At 36.0% G+C, this 16,651-nt stretch overlaps 1 protein-coding gene across 7 annotated transcripts in view; it reads right to left on the reverse strand.

The window, feature by feature from the left end:
- COP1 (COP1, E3 ubiquitin ligase) overlaps positions 1-16,651 on the reverse strand; it is a 92,567-nt gene that overhangs the window by 48,753 nt on the left and 27,163 nt on the right. For 5 of the 7 annotated variants that reach the window (XR_001348252.2, XM_023753962.1, XM_023753958.1 and 2 more), the window contains 3 exons: positions 14,350-14,409; positions 12,236-12,312; positions 5,501-5,558 (listed from right to left, as the gene is read on the reverse strand). Coding sequence is in view for 6 of the 7 variants with exons in the window: in XM_023753962.1 (XP_023609730.1) it covers positions 5,501-5,558; positions 12,236-12,312; positions 14,350-14,409 (195 nt within the window). In the remaining variant the exon portion in view is untranslated. The remainder of the gene's footprint in view (positions 1-5,500; positions 5,559-12,235; positions 12,313-14,349; positions 14,410-16,651) is intronic. The other 2 variants (XM_023753959.1, XM_023753961.1) reach the window with 1 other exon arrangement.

Raw genomic sequence — 16,651 nt, forward strand, 5'->3', positions numbered from 1 at the left:
GCGAATGTATTAAGAAATATTAAGACATTATTATGAATAAAACACTAACATGAACCCTTGCTCAAATTAGATGGTAGGTAACAATCATATTTTAAAGCAGTGCTTGAATCAGTCGTTCATTTTATATACATTTGATATATTTCTATGGTTTTTGTTTTTGCTTTTAAGGGCATCTTTGTATGTCTCTTGATGCATAGGTGTGAGAGTTTCTCTAGATTTTATACCTAGGAGAGGAAGCAAGGGTCATTTGGTATACACATCAATGTTTGATCTATGTATCTGCTTTTATGCTAATATCACACTCTTCTGATTACTTGTAGCTTTGTAATATAAAAGTTTCAAATCAGGAAGTGTGGCGACTCCAGCTTTGTTGTTCTTTGGCTATTTTATTTTACCCCATTTGGAACTTTCATCAAAAATATGAGCCCGGCGTGCATGGCTCAGTGGCTGAGCGTCAACCTATGAACCAGGAAGTCACAGTTTGATTCCCAGTCAGGCACATGCCCAGGGTTTGGGCTCGATCCCCAGTGTGGGGCGTGTAGGGGGAGCTGATCAGTCATCTTCCATTTCACCACTAATCTGCACTGACCAACCTTCACCACAGGCTAAACTCTTAATTACCTTTCAGTTGGCATTTAAATTTCTTTTGTGCTCATTTGGCTATAGCAGTCTCAGAATACATTTAATAACTTATTGGATGAATGCCATCATAATTATTATTCCTCTGAATCATTCATTCTATCAATTAATTAAAGTCAGTTGGTCACTCTGCACACCCTTAAAAATATTCTTGAGATTTTTTTTTATCCAATTGCACTAAATTAATACTTATGATAACTGGTATATTCAAATCTATTTTTATAAAAGAGTAATATGCAAATTGACTGAATGGTGGAACAAGCAGAATGACTGCTCGACCAGTTGCTATGAGGAGCACTGACCACCTCTTGGTCCCTCCCCGCCAGCCAGCAGGCTCCGATCGCTGGATGTGAATGGGGAACCAGGGGCGGGTGGCGGGGGATACGGGTGGTGCCAGGCCAAGGCCCCCACCCCGCCGGTCACCCCACACACAGAGAGCGACGCGCAAAGGGTGGGGCTGGCGAGCAGGTGGGAATGGCCTACCTCTCGGTCCCTCCACCGGCTGGCAGGTTCCGATTGCCCAATGGTGAATGGGGAACTGGGGGTGGGTGGCGGTGGGGGCGGGGCTGGCTGCTGGGGAAGATGGTCCTGATAGCAGGCCAGGCCTAGGGACTGTACCCACACACGAATTTCATGCATCAGGTCTCTAGTAGTTCTATAATTTTTTTAAATCTATTTATTTTATTTAAAAGTATACATTTAAGGTTGGAATTTTATTAGCTTCAGCATTAAATTATTTTAATCTGCTCAATATTATAATAGCCAACTTCAATTATGTATTAAAACATTTTACTTTAAAAAAAAAAAAAAAGAAGCCCTGACCAGTTTGGCCCAGTGGATGGAGCATCGGCCTGGGAACTGAAGGGTCCCAGGTTCGATTCCAGTCAAGGGCATGTACCTTGGTTGCTGGCACATCCCCAGTAGGGGGTGTGCAGGAGGCAGCTGATCAATGTTTCTCTCTCATCGATGTTTCTAACTCTCTATCCCTCTCCCTTCCTCTCTGTAAAAAAACAATAAAAATACATTTTAAAAAATAAAAAACATTTTACTGAAGCCCGGCTGATGTGGCTCAGTGGTTGAGCATCAACCCATGAACCAGGAGGTCATTATTCCATTCCTGGTCAAGGCACATGACTGCATTGCAGGCTCGATCCAGTATGGAGCATGCAAGAGGCAGCCGAACAATGATTCTCTCTCATCATTGATGTTTCTCTCTCCCCTTCTCCCATCCTCTCTCTGAAATCAATAAAAACATATTTAAAAACTCACACAAAACATTTTACTGTATTTGAGCTCTTTTTGTATTTCTCTCTCTGTTTTTACCATCTGAAGCCTTTACCAGCTTCTTGAGTTGAATGCCTAGTTCATTTACTTTCATTCATTAAAAAAAAAGAAGAAGAAAAAAAAAAGAATCCATTTAAGGATGTAAATTTTTGAGGACAATTCTGATCACATTTCATAAATTTTGATATTCAGTATTTTCACTAGCACTATTTTTCTAACTGTTTGTAGCAGCATCTAAAACTACTCTTTGACACAAAGGCATTTAGGAAAGTATTTCGTTTACTCACTTCCAAGTTGTCTGTCTCTGTCTAAATATGTACTTATTTGGGGTTCGAATATAGAGAATGCAGTCAATCCATTTTTCTAAATGCTACAGAAATATTATCAATTTACTAAAGGCCCAGTGCACGAAATTTGTGCCCTCGGCGGGGGGGGGGGGGGTGGGGGGGTGGTGTCCCCCTCAACCCAACCTGCACCCTCTCGCAGTCCATGAGTCCTCAGGGGAGTGGGCCTAAGCCAGCAGTCGGACATCCTTAGTGCTGCCGTGGAGGCGGGAGGGGCTCCCACCACCGCTACTGTGCTCATCAGGCGTGAGCTGGGCTTCTGGCTGAGCGGTGCTCCCCCTGTGGGAGCGCACTGACCACCAGGGGGCAGCTCTTGCATTGAGCGTCTGCCCCCCGGTGGTCAGTGCATGTCATAGTGACCGGTCGTTCCACCGTTCAGTCAGTTTGCATATTAGCCTTTTATTATATAGGACTAGAGGCCCGTTGCTCGAAGAGATTCATGCAATAGGCCTTCCTTCCCCTGGCTGCCAGCCCCGGTTTCCTCCGGCACCCGGGACCCAGGTCTTCGCTCCAGCCGCAGCAGAGAAGCCAGACCTCGAGGCTTCTCCACTCCAACCGCAGCAGAGAAGCCAAGCCTCTTCAGTCTTCAGTCGTCTTGTCTTCAGTCTTCGCTCAGGTGGAGCCTTCAGTCTTCGCTCCACGCCTGCATATGCAAATTAACCGCCATCTTTGTTGGGTTAATTTGCATGCTCATCCTGATTGGCTGGTGGGCATAGCGGAGTGACACCAATTTGCATGTTTCTCTTTTAGTGTAGATAATCCTTTCATGCAAAGTAAAAAGTGAGACAAGTGCCCATTTAACTGATCTAACTCAATGAAAAATCAAGTCTTTATAATGCATAAGAAGTCATGCACCAAGTGGAACTTTGTTATATTTTTACCTCATTTCTACTTTTCTCCCCCTTGTTCACTTCTGGATGATGTCAGGCATTCTCCTACCTCAGGGCTTATTTACTCATTATCTCTCTGCCTGGAACTTCTCAGAGTTAAGCATGTAGCTTGCTCCCTCACCTCCTCTTTGTTCAAGGATAACTTATTAGTATCTCTCCAACTAGACTGGAAACTTGGTTACTCAAGATTTTTGTCTGTTTCGTTTTTGTTCAACAATGCATCCCCAGAACCTAAAATAGTGCCTGATAAATAGCAGGTACTCAAAAAAATAAAAATAAAAAATCGGTTGGATAAATGTGTATTTGAAAGCATAGGCTCTGAAGCCATAATGCTTGAGTTAAAAATCTCAGTTTCCTCCTCTTATTAGTTATATAACCTTGGGCAATCTCATTAACTTCTCTGTGCCCCAGTTTCCTCCTCAATAAAATAGGAAATAATAGGAATAGTACTTATCTTATAGGAAGTTCTAAGGATTAGTTAATACATGTAAAGTACTTTGAGCAGTGTCCATGAATAGCAAGTACAAAAATAAACATTACCTAGCTACTATTATTACTACTTTAATTACTTCTTGAGCTAAATTTTTAAATCACACAACCATGTTTAAGTTTTAATCAATTTTTTAAAGTTTCTTACAGTTTTGCTTTACATAAATTCCAATGGTTACATCCAAATCTGGTGTTTTCATGGTTGTTCAAGAATAGATACAAACCAATGTATAAACTTACTAGAAAAAAAGAATAGGCCAAATACATGCATGCATATGAAGATAATACAAGAAGTGCAGAGTAGTTACACAAAGGTAGTTATCTAAGTAATGGAAAAAGAAAAACATAAAAACTGTATGATCCAAAAGATTTTCTTTTCACTATGATAAAAATAACTACATTATTACATAAAGTGAATATACAAATGAACACGAATTTAAAAACACCTCATTTTTTCCTCTTACTAAAAGGATAATATTAAGACAATTTTTAAAATCTGAATAAGATATAGAAGTTAGATAATAACTCTATATCAATGCCAACTTCCTGAATTTTAAATTATATTATAATCATGAGACAATATACTTGATTTGAGGAAATACACACTCAAGTATTTAGAGGCAAAGGAACATTATGCCTGTACCTTGTTCAAACAATCCACACAAAAATTTTATGTGTATGTAGTAAGACAGAATGAGAATAAAACAAATGTAATCAAATATTAACATTTGGATAACCTGGATAAAGAATATAAAGGAATGCTTTTTTATCACTCTTGTAACTTTTCTCTAAGTCTAAAATTATTTCAATACAGAAACTTTTTTAAAAAAAGATCTGGCCTCAAAATTAGATTTGACAAATATCAGGATTCCTAAGTCACAGATAAAGAGACTAAAGTGTCTAAATGATCATAACAATTCTATCTAATTGAGGGAATATGCTAATTGACCCTCATGCCATCGCAAAGATGGCGGCGTCCACAGCCAATAAGGAGGGAATATGCTAATTGACTGCCATGACCTCAAAGATGGCGGTGCCCACAGCCACAAGATGGTGGCGCCAGGTCCCCTTAGCCCCACCGGGGCGGCAGGCATGTGGCAAGGCCAAGCCCGCCCCCAGGAAGGCCCACGCTCTGCGTGCCTGCCTCCAGAGTCCCCCAGTTCCCTCAGCCCCCCAGCCGCCCAGGGCCGGCCCGAGGTGCAGGCAAGCCTCGGATGTTGGCTGCCCAGCCGCCCAGGGTCACGCGAGGCTCAGGTAACCAGGGCCGGCCGAGGCTCGTGCTGCCAGCAGTGGCAGCAGCAGACGTGTGATGGGGCGTCACCTTCCCCTGATCACCAGGTCGTCTCCTGCCCCTGAGGGCTCCCAGACTGTGAGAGGGGGCAGGCAGGTCTGAGGGGAACCCCCCTCCAGTGCATGAATTTTCATGCACCGGGCCTCTAGTTAATTAGAAAAGAGGTGAAGCTAGAGTGTATTTTACTTAAACCTGTAGTTTACTTTCCACAGAAAAATATAAGGTTTCAACTTAATGATGAGCAATTCATCAACAGATTACTTCCTTATCTCTGAGAGAAACAATATCCTAATTATTCATAATTTCCTCTTACAGTATTTAATTCTTCTCAAGGTCTGATGTTACCATTACCAGCATGTTAAAAAAAATATATTTTTAACTCATCACTGATGAGCAAATAAATAGCTGATTATGCATCAGACCTACTCAAGTCCCAATCAATGTCACAGCATTCAAAACAGAAATCTTTATGACAGGACATTACAGTAAACCAATCTGATTTTACAATTCAAATTATTATATTCATAGTACCACCAAAACATATTTGTAAGCGTATAATTTACCTGAGAACTGCCACTGAAACCTGGAGGTTGGCTGTATTCTGTGGAATCAATAATACTACTGCAAAAAAAGAGAGAAAATGTGATTTCAGTGTTTATATTATTTTATCAAGAAAAAAAGCAAAACTAAAATATGTGAATCCAACATTTATAATTTCTAAGCAAATAAAATATTTATTGCCAATAATTTAATTAGACTAAGCAAACAAAAAAATCGCAAATATTTAAACAAGTTATCCCTTTACCCCACCACCTTAAACATGCACACCATGAAGGAATATCAATAAAAAATAAGCAGAGGACAGGTGCATACACAGATGTAACTGCTTCAATTTGGTTTTCAGATGTTAATAAGTTGTTTGAAACCCCATGTAAGGAAGAGTATTGGGAAAAGAGCACAAGCATGCGGTCAAAAGCGATGGTAAACAGATACTGCTATGCACTAAAGAGCTATGTGTCCTTCGACAAGTACTTTAAAACCACTCAGTTTTGCCTGATGGCGTGGCTCAGTGGTAGAGCATCCACCTGTGTGGATCAGGAGGTCACTGTTCGATTCCTGGTCAGGGCACATGCCTGGGTTGCAGGCTCCATCCCCAGTGTGGGGCATGCAAGAGGCAGCTAATTGAAGATTAGCTCACTTTATCTGTTTCTCTCTCTCTCTCCCTCTTGCTTCCTCTCTGAAATCAATAAAAATATATTTAAAAAATAAAAAGAAGAAACCACTCAGTTTCCTATCTACAAAGAGAGATGAGTGGAACTAACTTATCTTTATAATATATATAGTCCCTTTCCAGGTCCAAAATGTTATAATAATCATCTCACATGAAAGAAAGCAATCAAAAGAATAAAATAAATGGTAGAATACCAATAATCTTTCTTTCATACCCAAAACCTATGCACCAGTTTTCTCTGCTCTGGTCAAGCGTAATTTACTTTCTGCATTGATTCTTTACATTTGGTTATATGGTCTGTGCATTCTCCTACTTAACACAAGAAAAACCTCTAGAAGTCCAGACTATCTTGCCATTTCTATCTTATCACTTCATTACTTTCACTGCCTTCCTATCTCTAAACAAAATAAATTAGCTTATGAAAACTATTAGCACCTGAAAATGGCACAACATATATACCAGCCATCATAAACCAACAGTTACTTACATTTTAAAAACTCTTCTTCCTTATTTCTACTATAAAAATATTTACATTGTCTACTCTAATAAATTTAAGCAATTGAGGGTATTAAAATGGTTCTCTCTGCACAAATAAACATAATCATTATTTTAGGTTAGTACTCAAATAACCTCAAAGGTTATAACATAAGAGGCACTCTTAAGAGCACAAAGTGGGTTTGAATTTCATCCCATACCAGCTAAATGACTCTGGGTAAGTTACTAATGTTAATTTGGTCTCTAGTTTCTCTATCTATTAAATGAGTTAGACACTTCAGAGAGATATGAAATTTAAATAAATATGTTAAGTTCTCAGTGCAATGCCAAAAAATGGTAAAAACTCAATTAATTTCACCCTCTAGTAATAAAATTAGTCAATAACATTGAACCTCACATTTAAAAAAATACAATAAATCAGATGGAACTGTCTTCACAGTAGTCTTTTTCAAAAGCAACACATATTACTAGATCTTAATTCATTGTGTTCTTAACTGTTTCTATAGTAAGACTTAATTATATAAGAAAGAGCCTTCTAAGCACTTACACTAAAAATTAAAAAATTAACACATAATGGGTTCTCTCAAAATGGGTTTCTTTTGATGAAATATAATTAATGTTCACATTCCTTGCACAGAGTATAACAAGATCACATGCTATTTTCAGTATACTCCATCCAGGGCTAACAGGGCTAAAAATAAGGATATGCCAGGCATTCAAAAATGTTACTTTTACTAATAAAATCCATTCCCCTAGCATTTGTATAAACATTAATAAAATCATGTAGCTGTGTATGTAGAGGTCAAATGAACAGAGAAATTTCTAGATGTGATTTTTTATGGTGTTATAATTCAGATTTCTTTGACCACAAATCTGAACAATGATACTGATATATTAGTGTGTATAAAAAATATTCATCTGACACAAACAACAGTATGGTGATTACCAGAGGAACAAGGGAGGTGAGGGCAGGTAGAAGAGAGTAAGCAGGGGATAAATGGTGATAGAGATTTGACTTGGAGTGATGAACACAATATACAGATGATGTATTAAAGAATTGTACACTTGAAACCTATATAATTTTATTAACCAATGTCACCCCAATAAATTCAGTTAAAAAATACTCATCAATTTGTTGAAGGTATTGATATTACAAGTTTTAAATGGTACTTTAGTAGTAATATCTGCAGTTTGCAATTTATTTTTATATCAAGTTTTACTTTTATTCACTAAGAAAATTTTACTACTGCATACAGACTGTGACAGAAGAAATCTGAAAAATAAGCCTAATTCTGTCCTTTTTTTTTTTAATCCTCCCCGAGGACATGTTTATTGAAATATGGCCTATTCATACCTCAGAATTCAGAATTGGAAGGAATTGTCAATAGCTTCATTGAGCAGTGTCAATTCCAGCTTATAACAAGAACCTAAAGAAGTTTTTTGTTTGTTTTTTAATATATTTTATTGATTGTTTACAGAGAAGAAAGGAGAGGGATAGAGTTAGAAACATCGATGAGAGAGAAACATCGATCAGCTGCCTCCTGCACACCTCCTACTGGAGATATGCCCGCAACCAAGGTACATGCCCTTGACCGGAATCGAACCTGGGACCCTTCAGTCCGCAGGCCGACGCTCTATCCACCGAGCCAAACCAGTTAGGGCAAGAACCTAAAGAAGTTTTTTAAAAATCCCGAAATGCCTATTAATCAAATATGATTACTAAAGTTTTTAGCTAAAGTCATTTTGATTATTTTAACTCTTGAAACTGAAAGTCTATTTATACCATATTTTAAGCAGAATAACTGATTTGCCAGCATAACTTATTTTCCATCCTACAGCTGTGGAACTATGATAGCAGGGTTCTAGGTCTGTCATATTCACAACTGTATTCCCAGTGCCTAAAACAGTGTTTTATACATGTCTGATACAATCCCAAAACTGGCTGAGTGACTAAGAATAAATTCTTCAAATATTCTAAATAAAGAAAATGTACTGTTTCAAAATGGTTTTCATAACTTGCTATATATGCCTATTACCTATCAATTTAATGAGAAATTACAGATATAGGAAGAGTAACCTCTCTATTATTGCCAAGGAAGTTTGATTTCTGTGTTTTGTGTTTTTGTTTTAGCTCAAGTTAAAATTTCTGTAAGATTGTTGAATGATCCTCCATCGCCTATGACACCAAATTCAACACCTTTGCATAGTATAGGGTTAGAGTTAAGGTGAATATCCCATGTACTCCCAACAATAAAACAATCAACTGGTTTTACTACTTTTCCACACAATAAACTTCATTAAAATACAGCAAAACATGCCGTAGCTGGTTTGGCTCAATGGATAGAGCGTTGGCCTGCGGACTGAAGGGTCCCGAGTTTAATCCCGGTCAAGGGCACATGTTCGGGTTGTGGGCTCGATCCTCAGTAGGGGGCGTGCAGGAGGCAGCCAATCAATGATTCTCTCTCATCATTGATGTTTCTATCTCTCTCTCCCTTTCTGAAATCAATAAAAATATATTTTTTTAAATACAGCAAAACATCATTTGTGTTCAAAAGTTCTCCGTGCAGGTGTAGCAGATATTTCTTAAGATATGTTTATAATCATCTAACCTTGGGGAGAAGCTACTTAAGAGATGATTCCATGAAGCTTCTAGGCAAAAGGAACAGTATATGTAAAGGTAACCTAATATCCTGTTTTGAGAATTAAATTCTAATCCATAAAAATAGTAGGCAGAGTACAGGTGAGTGTAAAAGACCATGCAACAGAGCTGGATCTAAACCAATTTACATACAATGGAAAGCCACCGAAGAATTTTAAGCAGAAAAGAAACATAGTAAAATTTCTGGCAATATGCTTTGGGGGATAGTTAAAAATCAATGCTGGACTCCATGAGATATTGAGTTTAAACAAGGCAGCAGGAAGAGAATTGACTGGATATGGTAATTATAGCTGATCACAGTATATAGAATACAAAATCCTGGGGGTAGGAGGTCCACTACTTGTCTTTCTCTTTTTTTCATTTAAATATATAATCTAATTGCAAACTCAGAATCTATCATATAGAGAATTCAATGACCTGACATAAAGAAGGTCCTTAGTATAGAAATAAAAGAATCTACAAACAGGCCTTTAAAATAATAAACCTGCTTAAAAGAAATCAAAACATTAGAGTGAGGAATAAAAATTAAAACTGGCAAATAATAAAGCTAATAATTATGAGGGATAGTTATAATTGCAATTACAGATTATTTCTTAAAAATAAGGAAAAATCAACTATTGATAGTATAACAAGACATTCTTCTCAGCATGTTCAATTTCACATCCCAAACTTAAGGGTCATTTTCCAAGAGTATTTAAGAGCAACATTATTTTTTCCAAATGCCTTTCTCAAACTCTGAAGAATATTAAAACTACTTGTTTTAATAAAATGTCAAAACACTCTTTTGAAGAAAATATCATGTTTGACTATTTTCCCTTCTTCAACTGTTCACCAGTCTAAGTCTGCCAGAATCGCTTTTGATGATAGCTTTAAATACTAGTTTACAAATTTTTCAACAATGTTTTCATAAATTTAATGAAAGCCCTATATCTTTTATAAGATATGCTACTTTATTTTACAATACAACGACTTCTCATCTCTTCTACCATTAAAATCCTAATCCAGGCCATCATCTCCTGTCCTCTGGACTGTTGCAATGATTCCTAACTTTCCTCCCGGCTTCCAATGGCAGGAGACTGAAAGCGACACAACTTTTCTCTATCCTCCACATGGAAACCTCAGTACACATTTTAACATCTAAACCACATCCTGCTCAAAACTCTCCCATGACTTTCAATCATATTTACACTTCATCATTTGTCACCTTAAATGCCAGCTCTTCGGAGAAGCTCGCCTTTCCAAACTAAAACAGAATCTCTGCAAATCCCTAGTATGCCTAATTTTACCTCCTGAGGCTCTACTTACATGTTATCTACTACTTCTACATTATAAATTTGCTTATTTAGTATCTTCCCCAACCTCCACACATATACTCCCCCAAAAGGTAAATATCATAGGGGAGGATTTTGCCAACTAGATTCAACATCTAACAGTGTCAAGCACATCAGAAGCACTGAATAGAGCCAGTTACATGAATATATTATTATCTTGTTAGATGTTAATAAAAGCCATCAGTGAGAGACAGAGTAACAAAGACTGAGTAACATAGATTTAACATTAAATCTATGAAAACACAATAGATACAAAGACATGCTACTATTAGAGGGAGAGGGATATGATAATGGGAACTATTAGTTTATTAGTGAATATTTCATGATGTGACAACTTTTGCCTTCCTGCATGTACTAACATAGTAAACATTCCATGGACAAAGATCCCATGTATATTAGAAAGTGAAAGCTAAGCTTAAAAATAACAGAAACTGAGTCATTCCCAAGAGTTTTAAATAAGCTTGGAGAAAAACAATCTGAATTACATAGCTAAAGAGACCCCTAAATAACTAGAATTCACAAGGATCTCCATAAAATTGTTAATGGGGAAAATAGCAAATATTCCAGGAATGCCCTTTAACTAGAACATCCCCTGTACCCCTTTCCCCACATATCGTACCAAACTAGACCTACAATAGCTTTCCTAAATTGACAGGTTCTGAAGGCTCATATATCTTTTATATTGGCATTAGACTTCATGATAACCCACATTACCCTAAAACTCTTTGTCTAAAAAGTTTCCATTGGCCTTGGCCTATGTGCCTCAGTGGGCTGGGCATGCACTGAAAGGTTGCAGGTTCAATTCCCAGTCAGGGCACATGCCCAGGTAGCAGGCTCATTGTCTCCCCCTCTCTCTCTAAGGAAAAAAAAAAAAATCAATAAAAAAGTCTTTAAAATAAAATAAAAAGCTTCTATTGGGCCTTTACCTAAATGTATTAGCAAGTTGAAAACAGGTAAAATTGCTCTTACTTTAAGTATTTCAAGCAAAAAATTTAGGTCGTACTTATTTCATCAACTAGAATTTTAGAAGGAACCACAGATATTTTCCTTACCTCACAAATAGTGAACGAGGCCAGCCACTCAAAAACCTAGGGAAATAGTTGCAAGCTAGACAAATATAAGCCCTGCTCTAAAAGAGTATACAGAAAAGAATACTTAATTAACTTAGTAACAGAGTTATGAGAAGATGCCACAGAGATCTAAATTCACCAATCTATCTAATGCACTCATTTTAAATCTGGGGAAGTGATCTACCCAAGAAAATTCAGTAAGTTATGGAAAAGCTTAAGGTTTTACTTTATTCCAAAATATTTAAAACTACCATTATTTTAAGAAATCCACCAAACCTTAATCCAACAGTGAATTCGTAATATAACAATAGTCTACTCAGTGACTGTACCTGGCATGAAAATTCAAAGCACTAAAGAAACAGGTGGGTAATCTGAATCTCATTTCTAGATCATGACCAAAAGTAATTTCTCTGGGATTTTGTACATTACATGGAAAAGGCTCCCAAGGACTAGTACCATAAGTGCATTTTGTAACATAAATCCTATGCAATTACAAGTTTGAAGTTTTATACCTGTGTGATGGTGAAGGAGCTTCAAATTGAGGCACTGTGCTATCCTCACTGACAGGAGAGTATACGCCACTCATTTCCTGAAAGCATAATTATTTGAATTATAGTAGGTACTTCAAACATAAGATGTAAAAATCAAAATCAGATATGATATTATATTATTTTCCAACCCCAGGTTTTTATCAGTCACTTTTTGTATCAACATCTAACTTTCTCAAGGCTTCCTCTCCATAGAGTGCTAAAGCAAGAGTATCCTAAAAAGTTAAGAGATAAGCCTTTTCTATGATACACAATCTTTAAAAAGTAGATACTCTTTAATAAATATTACTTATCACTGATAAAGCCACCAATGCAAAAAAAAAAAAGACAAATGTAAATATAGTTGGCCCTTGAACAACATGGGGGTTAGGGGCACCAACCCTCAAGCACCCTATATAACTGCTATAACTTTTGACTCCTTAAAAATGTCACTAATAATAGCCTACTAGTGACCAGAAGCCTGACTGATAACATAAACAGTCATTTAACACATATTTTGTGTATCATATACTGTAGTCTTACAATAAAGTAACCTAGAGAAAAGAAACTGTTATTAAGAAAATCACAAGGAAGAGAAAACACATTTATGGTATTTATTGAAAAGAAAACCCTGCATATGAGTGGATCTGCGCTGTTCAAATCTATATTCAAGGGTCAACAGTATTTTAAATGAGATGTACAGTACATTATGTGAACAGTGAACTGGCTAACCAATGATCCAGGTAAGTACCTATAGATAATTTTAAGATAAATATGCCAGTATGGTAACTGGATCATTAAGTTCAATTCTCTGAAGTACAAAAGAACAGAATGTGTCAGTCTCTTCTTTAAAAATATCCTCCGCAAACATTAAAAAAAGTAACACTTGACTCAATTTAGCTTTGTTTAATAAAGACTTAAACTCTAAGTTTTGATCATTAACCCAGAAGAAAAGGACCCCCCTAATCAAATATTACTGCATAAATTATGCCTCTGAATCATACCAACCTGGCTTCCTTTTTATGTCCTATATTTTGGTTCATAGAAATATAGCAAATTTTAAAATGCCACTAAAGATCCAGTCAAGCAGAATTTTTTCTGACTGATCCAAACTCAGTTCAATCATATAGCCAAGCAAGGGACATCAATATAGGTTAATGCCGCATGGAAACTGAAATTCCACTGATAGTACAACTCAAGGTCAATTAACATGTATCAGCAAAAGAAAAGTATAACATCTGTGAATAATTAAAAACATACAGTACATTTAAATACAGCTAAAGATAATGAGCCTCTCAAAGATCCTCCCATGGATTCCTATAAGTAAACCAGCATACTATAAATTCTTAAGATTATTGGTAACATATTCTCATCTTTTCTTTTAATTAACGCTAGTCCTAGAAAGGCACAGTAGATATATCTAAAAAATATTTACTTAGTAAAATAATGGAATTGTGACATCTTTTAAGATTAATAATTGAGGGTTTTGTGGGAGTTGATTTAAGTTAATATGAAGGCACACAATAAAGTTGAATAATTTTTTCAACCTGCCCCAAAATAATTATCGTAATAAAAAGCAGTGAAAACAAATTTAGAATACATTTATCATCAAAAAAGTGATGCTTTTTCTATAAAAAATGCACTTTCAATTAAAATTAAAGCAGTGGTTCTCAACCTTCCTAATGCCGCGACCCTTTAATACAGTTCCTCATGTTGTGGTGACCCCCAACCATAAAATTATTTTCGTTGCTACTTCATAACTGTAATTTTGCTACTGTTATGAATTGTAATGTAAATATATGATATGCAGGATGTATTTTCATTGTTATAAATTGAACATAATTAAAGCATAGTGATTAATCACAAAAACAATATGTAATTATATATGTGTTTTCCGATGGTCTTAGGCGACCCCTGTGAAAGGGTCATTCGACCCCCAAGGGGTCGCAACCCGCAGGTTGAGAACCGCTGGATTAAAGTAACATCTGTTACTTTTTATATAATGAAGCTCAATCCCATAAATTTAATGCAGCAATTTAAAGGAAAAGTGATAATTTCATGAAATTTAAAAATTGCCAGAGAAATTCTTGATATCTTACTTCCACTCTTTTAATATCCTCTTCCAAAACACTTAGCTCCTTCTGGATCTGTTCCAGTTGCTGCAGATAAAAGAGAAAAAAAAAAAAAAGCCTAAACCAAGCCATACTTGACAGCACCAAGATTATACAATAACTTCCACATCTGAAAAATGATTTCTAGAAAAGTAAGCACTATTGGTAAATTGTAGACAAAAGGATCTGTAAGTATTATGTTAAAATGTAAATGAAGGGACTTAATACATAAGAAAACAAAATGTACTTTTTAAATGTAAGAATTGACTTTGTAATAAAAAGATAAACGACAATGCGACTTACTAAAAATACAAGGCACCCAAAGAACCTCATTTCAATGTCAGCAATTAATGTCAGCATGTCACTTGTTAACCCATTTCAAAAATAAAAATTAGCCTCACAAAGCAATCCAAAATCAATCACAAGATAGCATCTTAACATTTCCTTCTTAAAAGCTTTAAGACATAGTTAAGATGTCTTACCTTTGCTATTGTAACCTATTGCTTCATAAGCTTTTCCCATGCCATTTAAATGCAAATATTTTAATTGTTGAATCACATTCAATACATTTAACCATTCCCCTCTCACCAAGTTTTTATTGCAAACTATCATAAGTATCTGAAACTTGAGTCTGAATTTCAAGTTTTATTAAGAAATTATTAAAAATGAAGTTATTAGAAAATAAAGAGTAGGCAATTCTTCACTATATAAAACAAAACAGCCTTCCAGAAATACAATACGTTTCAAATTCTATCACCAATATATAAGTTGCTGTCTTATTCTTAATTCAGCAAGTGGCAGAACTGGAGCTCAGATCAAGACAGCCTTCTTGCTCCAGAATTCATGCTGTTAACCACTATACTATACTACTTCTTGAAAACAGTACCTTATTATTTAACTTTCACTTCCTTAATGTTTGGTAAGGTTAAACAGTCTTTTACGGTTTATTAATATTAGGACCAGTCTCTTCTGTGACAGTACATACATGGTTGCTAATATAATTGATAACTTATTATTCAAATATTTACCAATCCTAAGCATTTTGCTAAGCCTTGGGAAGAACAGTATTTAGAAACTATAGCCCTTGCCCTCATAGAACTCAGTCTAAGGGAGATAGCAAACAAGTAACCAATTAGTTATAGCACAGTAAGCATGAGGAGGATGGTATGCACACAATTAAAGGAACATAGGTTGCTCCTAACCTAGATGGAAAACTCAGGGGCAGAGGACAGTAACTGGATAAGTGAAAGTACATCTGAAATTAAATGAAAGGCTGAGCCTTGAAGGACTAATAGAATTTTAACAGGTAGAAAACAGTTGGGAAATAGAGAATAAGCAGCGTAAATAATAATACATACAAAAGCTATGAGAACAAAAGCTCTGAGGAATAATAGATCTGAAGTTATGACAATGAACAAAATCCCCTAATGTCAACCAGCATAACCAGAAGAGATGAGAACAAGAACTGGATAGTAGGGAACACCAATGTTTAAGAGATGGGCAAAGGAAAGGGAGACCCTGCATAACTATCAAGGGCAAAGTGGTAGCCAAGAAACTAGTATAGATGCATACTAGAAACTTGAAGTGGGGTGTAAAAAAAAGCAATTAGCACTGTCATATGCTTTCAACTCTTCCATCTAATAAACTTTCCTCCACCCTAAGTTTTTTTTTATAATACTCCAAAACTACTTCAATCAGATGGCGTTCAAAACTGAACAAAAGAATACTGGTACATTTTCAGAAAATAGCTGGTTTAAAAAAAGAGCAGCAAAACTTAATATATAAAAATAACAATGAGATAACCATTGCACACCTATTAGATATCCAAAATCCAGAACACTGACAACACCAAACGATGATGAAGATGTGGAGCAACAGAAACTCTCATTTTCTGTGGTAGGAATGCAAAATGGTATAGCCACTTTGAAAAACAGTGTAGCAGTTTCTTAAAAAAGAAAAAATCAAACATACTCTTATCATATGATCTAGTAATTATGCTCCTTGGTATTTACTCAAAGGAACTGAAAACTTATGACCACAGAAAAACATGTTTATAGCAGTTTTATTCATAATTGCCAATCAACACATCTTTCAGAAAGTAAATGGATAAACAGTGTTACATCCAGACAATTGACTATTATTCAGTGCTAAGAAAAAATGAGCTGTCAAGCCTGAAAATACATGGAGGAAAATTAAATTAATGCATATTACTTCATTTTAAAAAGCAAATCCAAAAGGTTCTAAACTAAGAAAAAATAAACAAAATAAAATAAAAATCAATAAACTGCAT

This window comes from Myotis lucifugus, unplaced genomic scaffold (assembly GCF_000147115.1).
Source record: "Myotis lucifugus unplaced genomic scaffold, Myoluc2.0 scaffold_54, whole genome shotgun sequence".
In the NCBI taxonomy this organism is placed as follows: Eukaryota; Metazoa; Chordata; class Mammalia; order Chiroptera; family Vespertilionidae; genus Myotis; species Myotis lucifugus.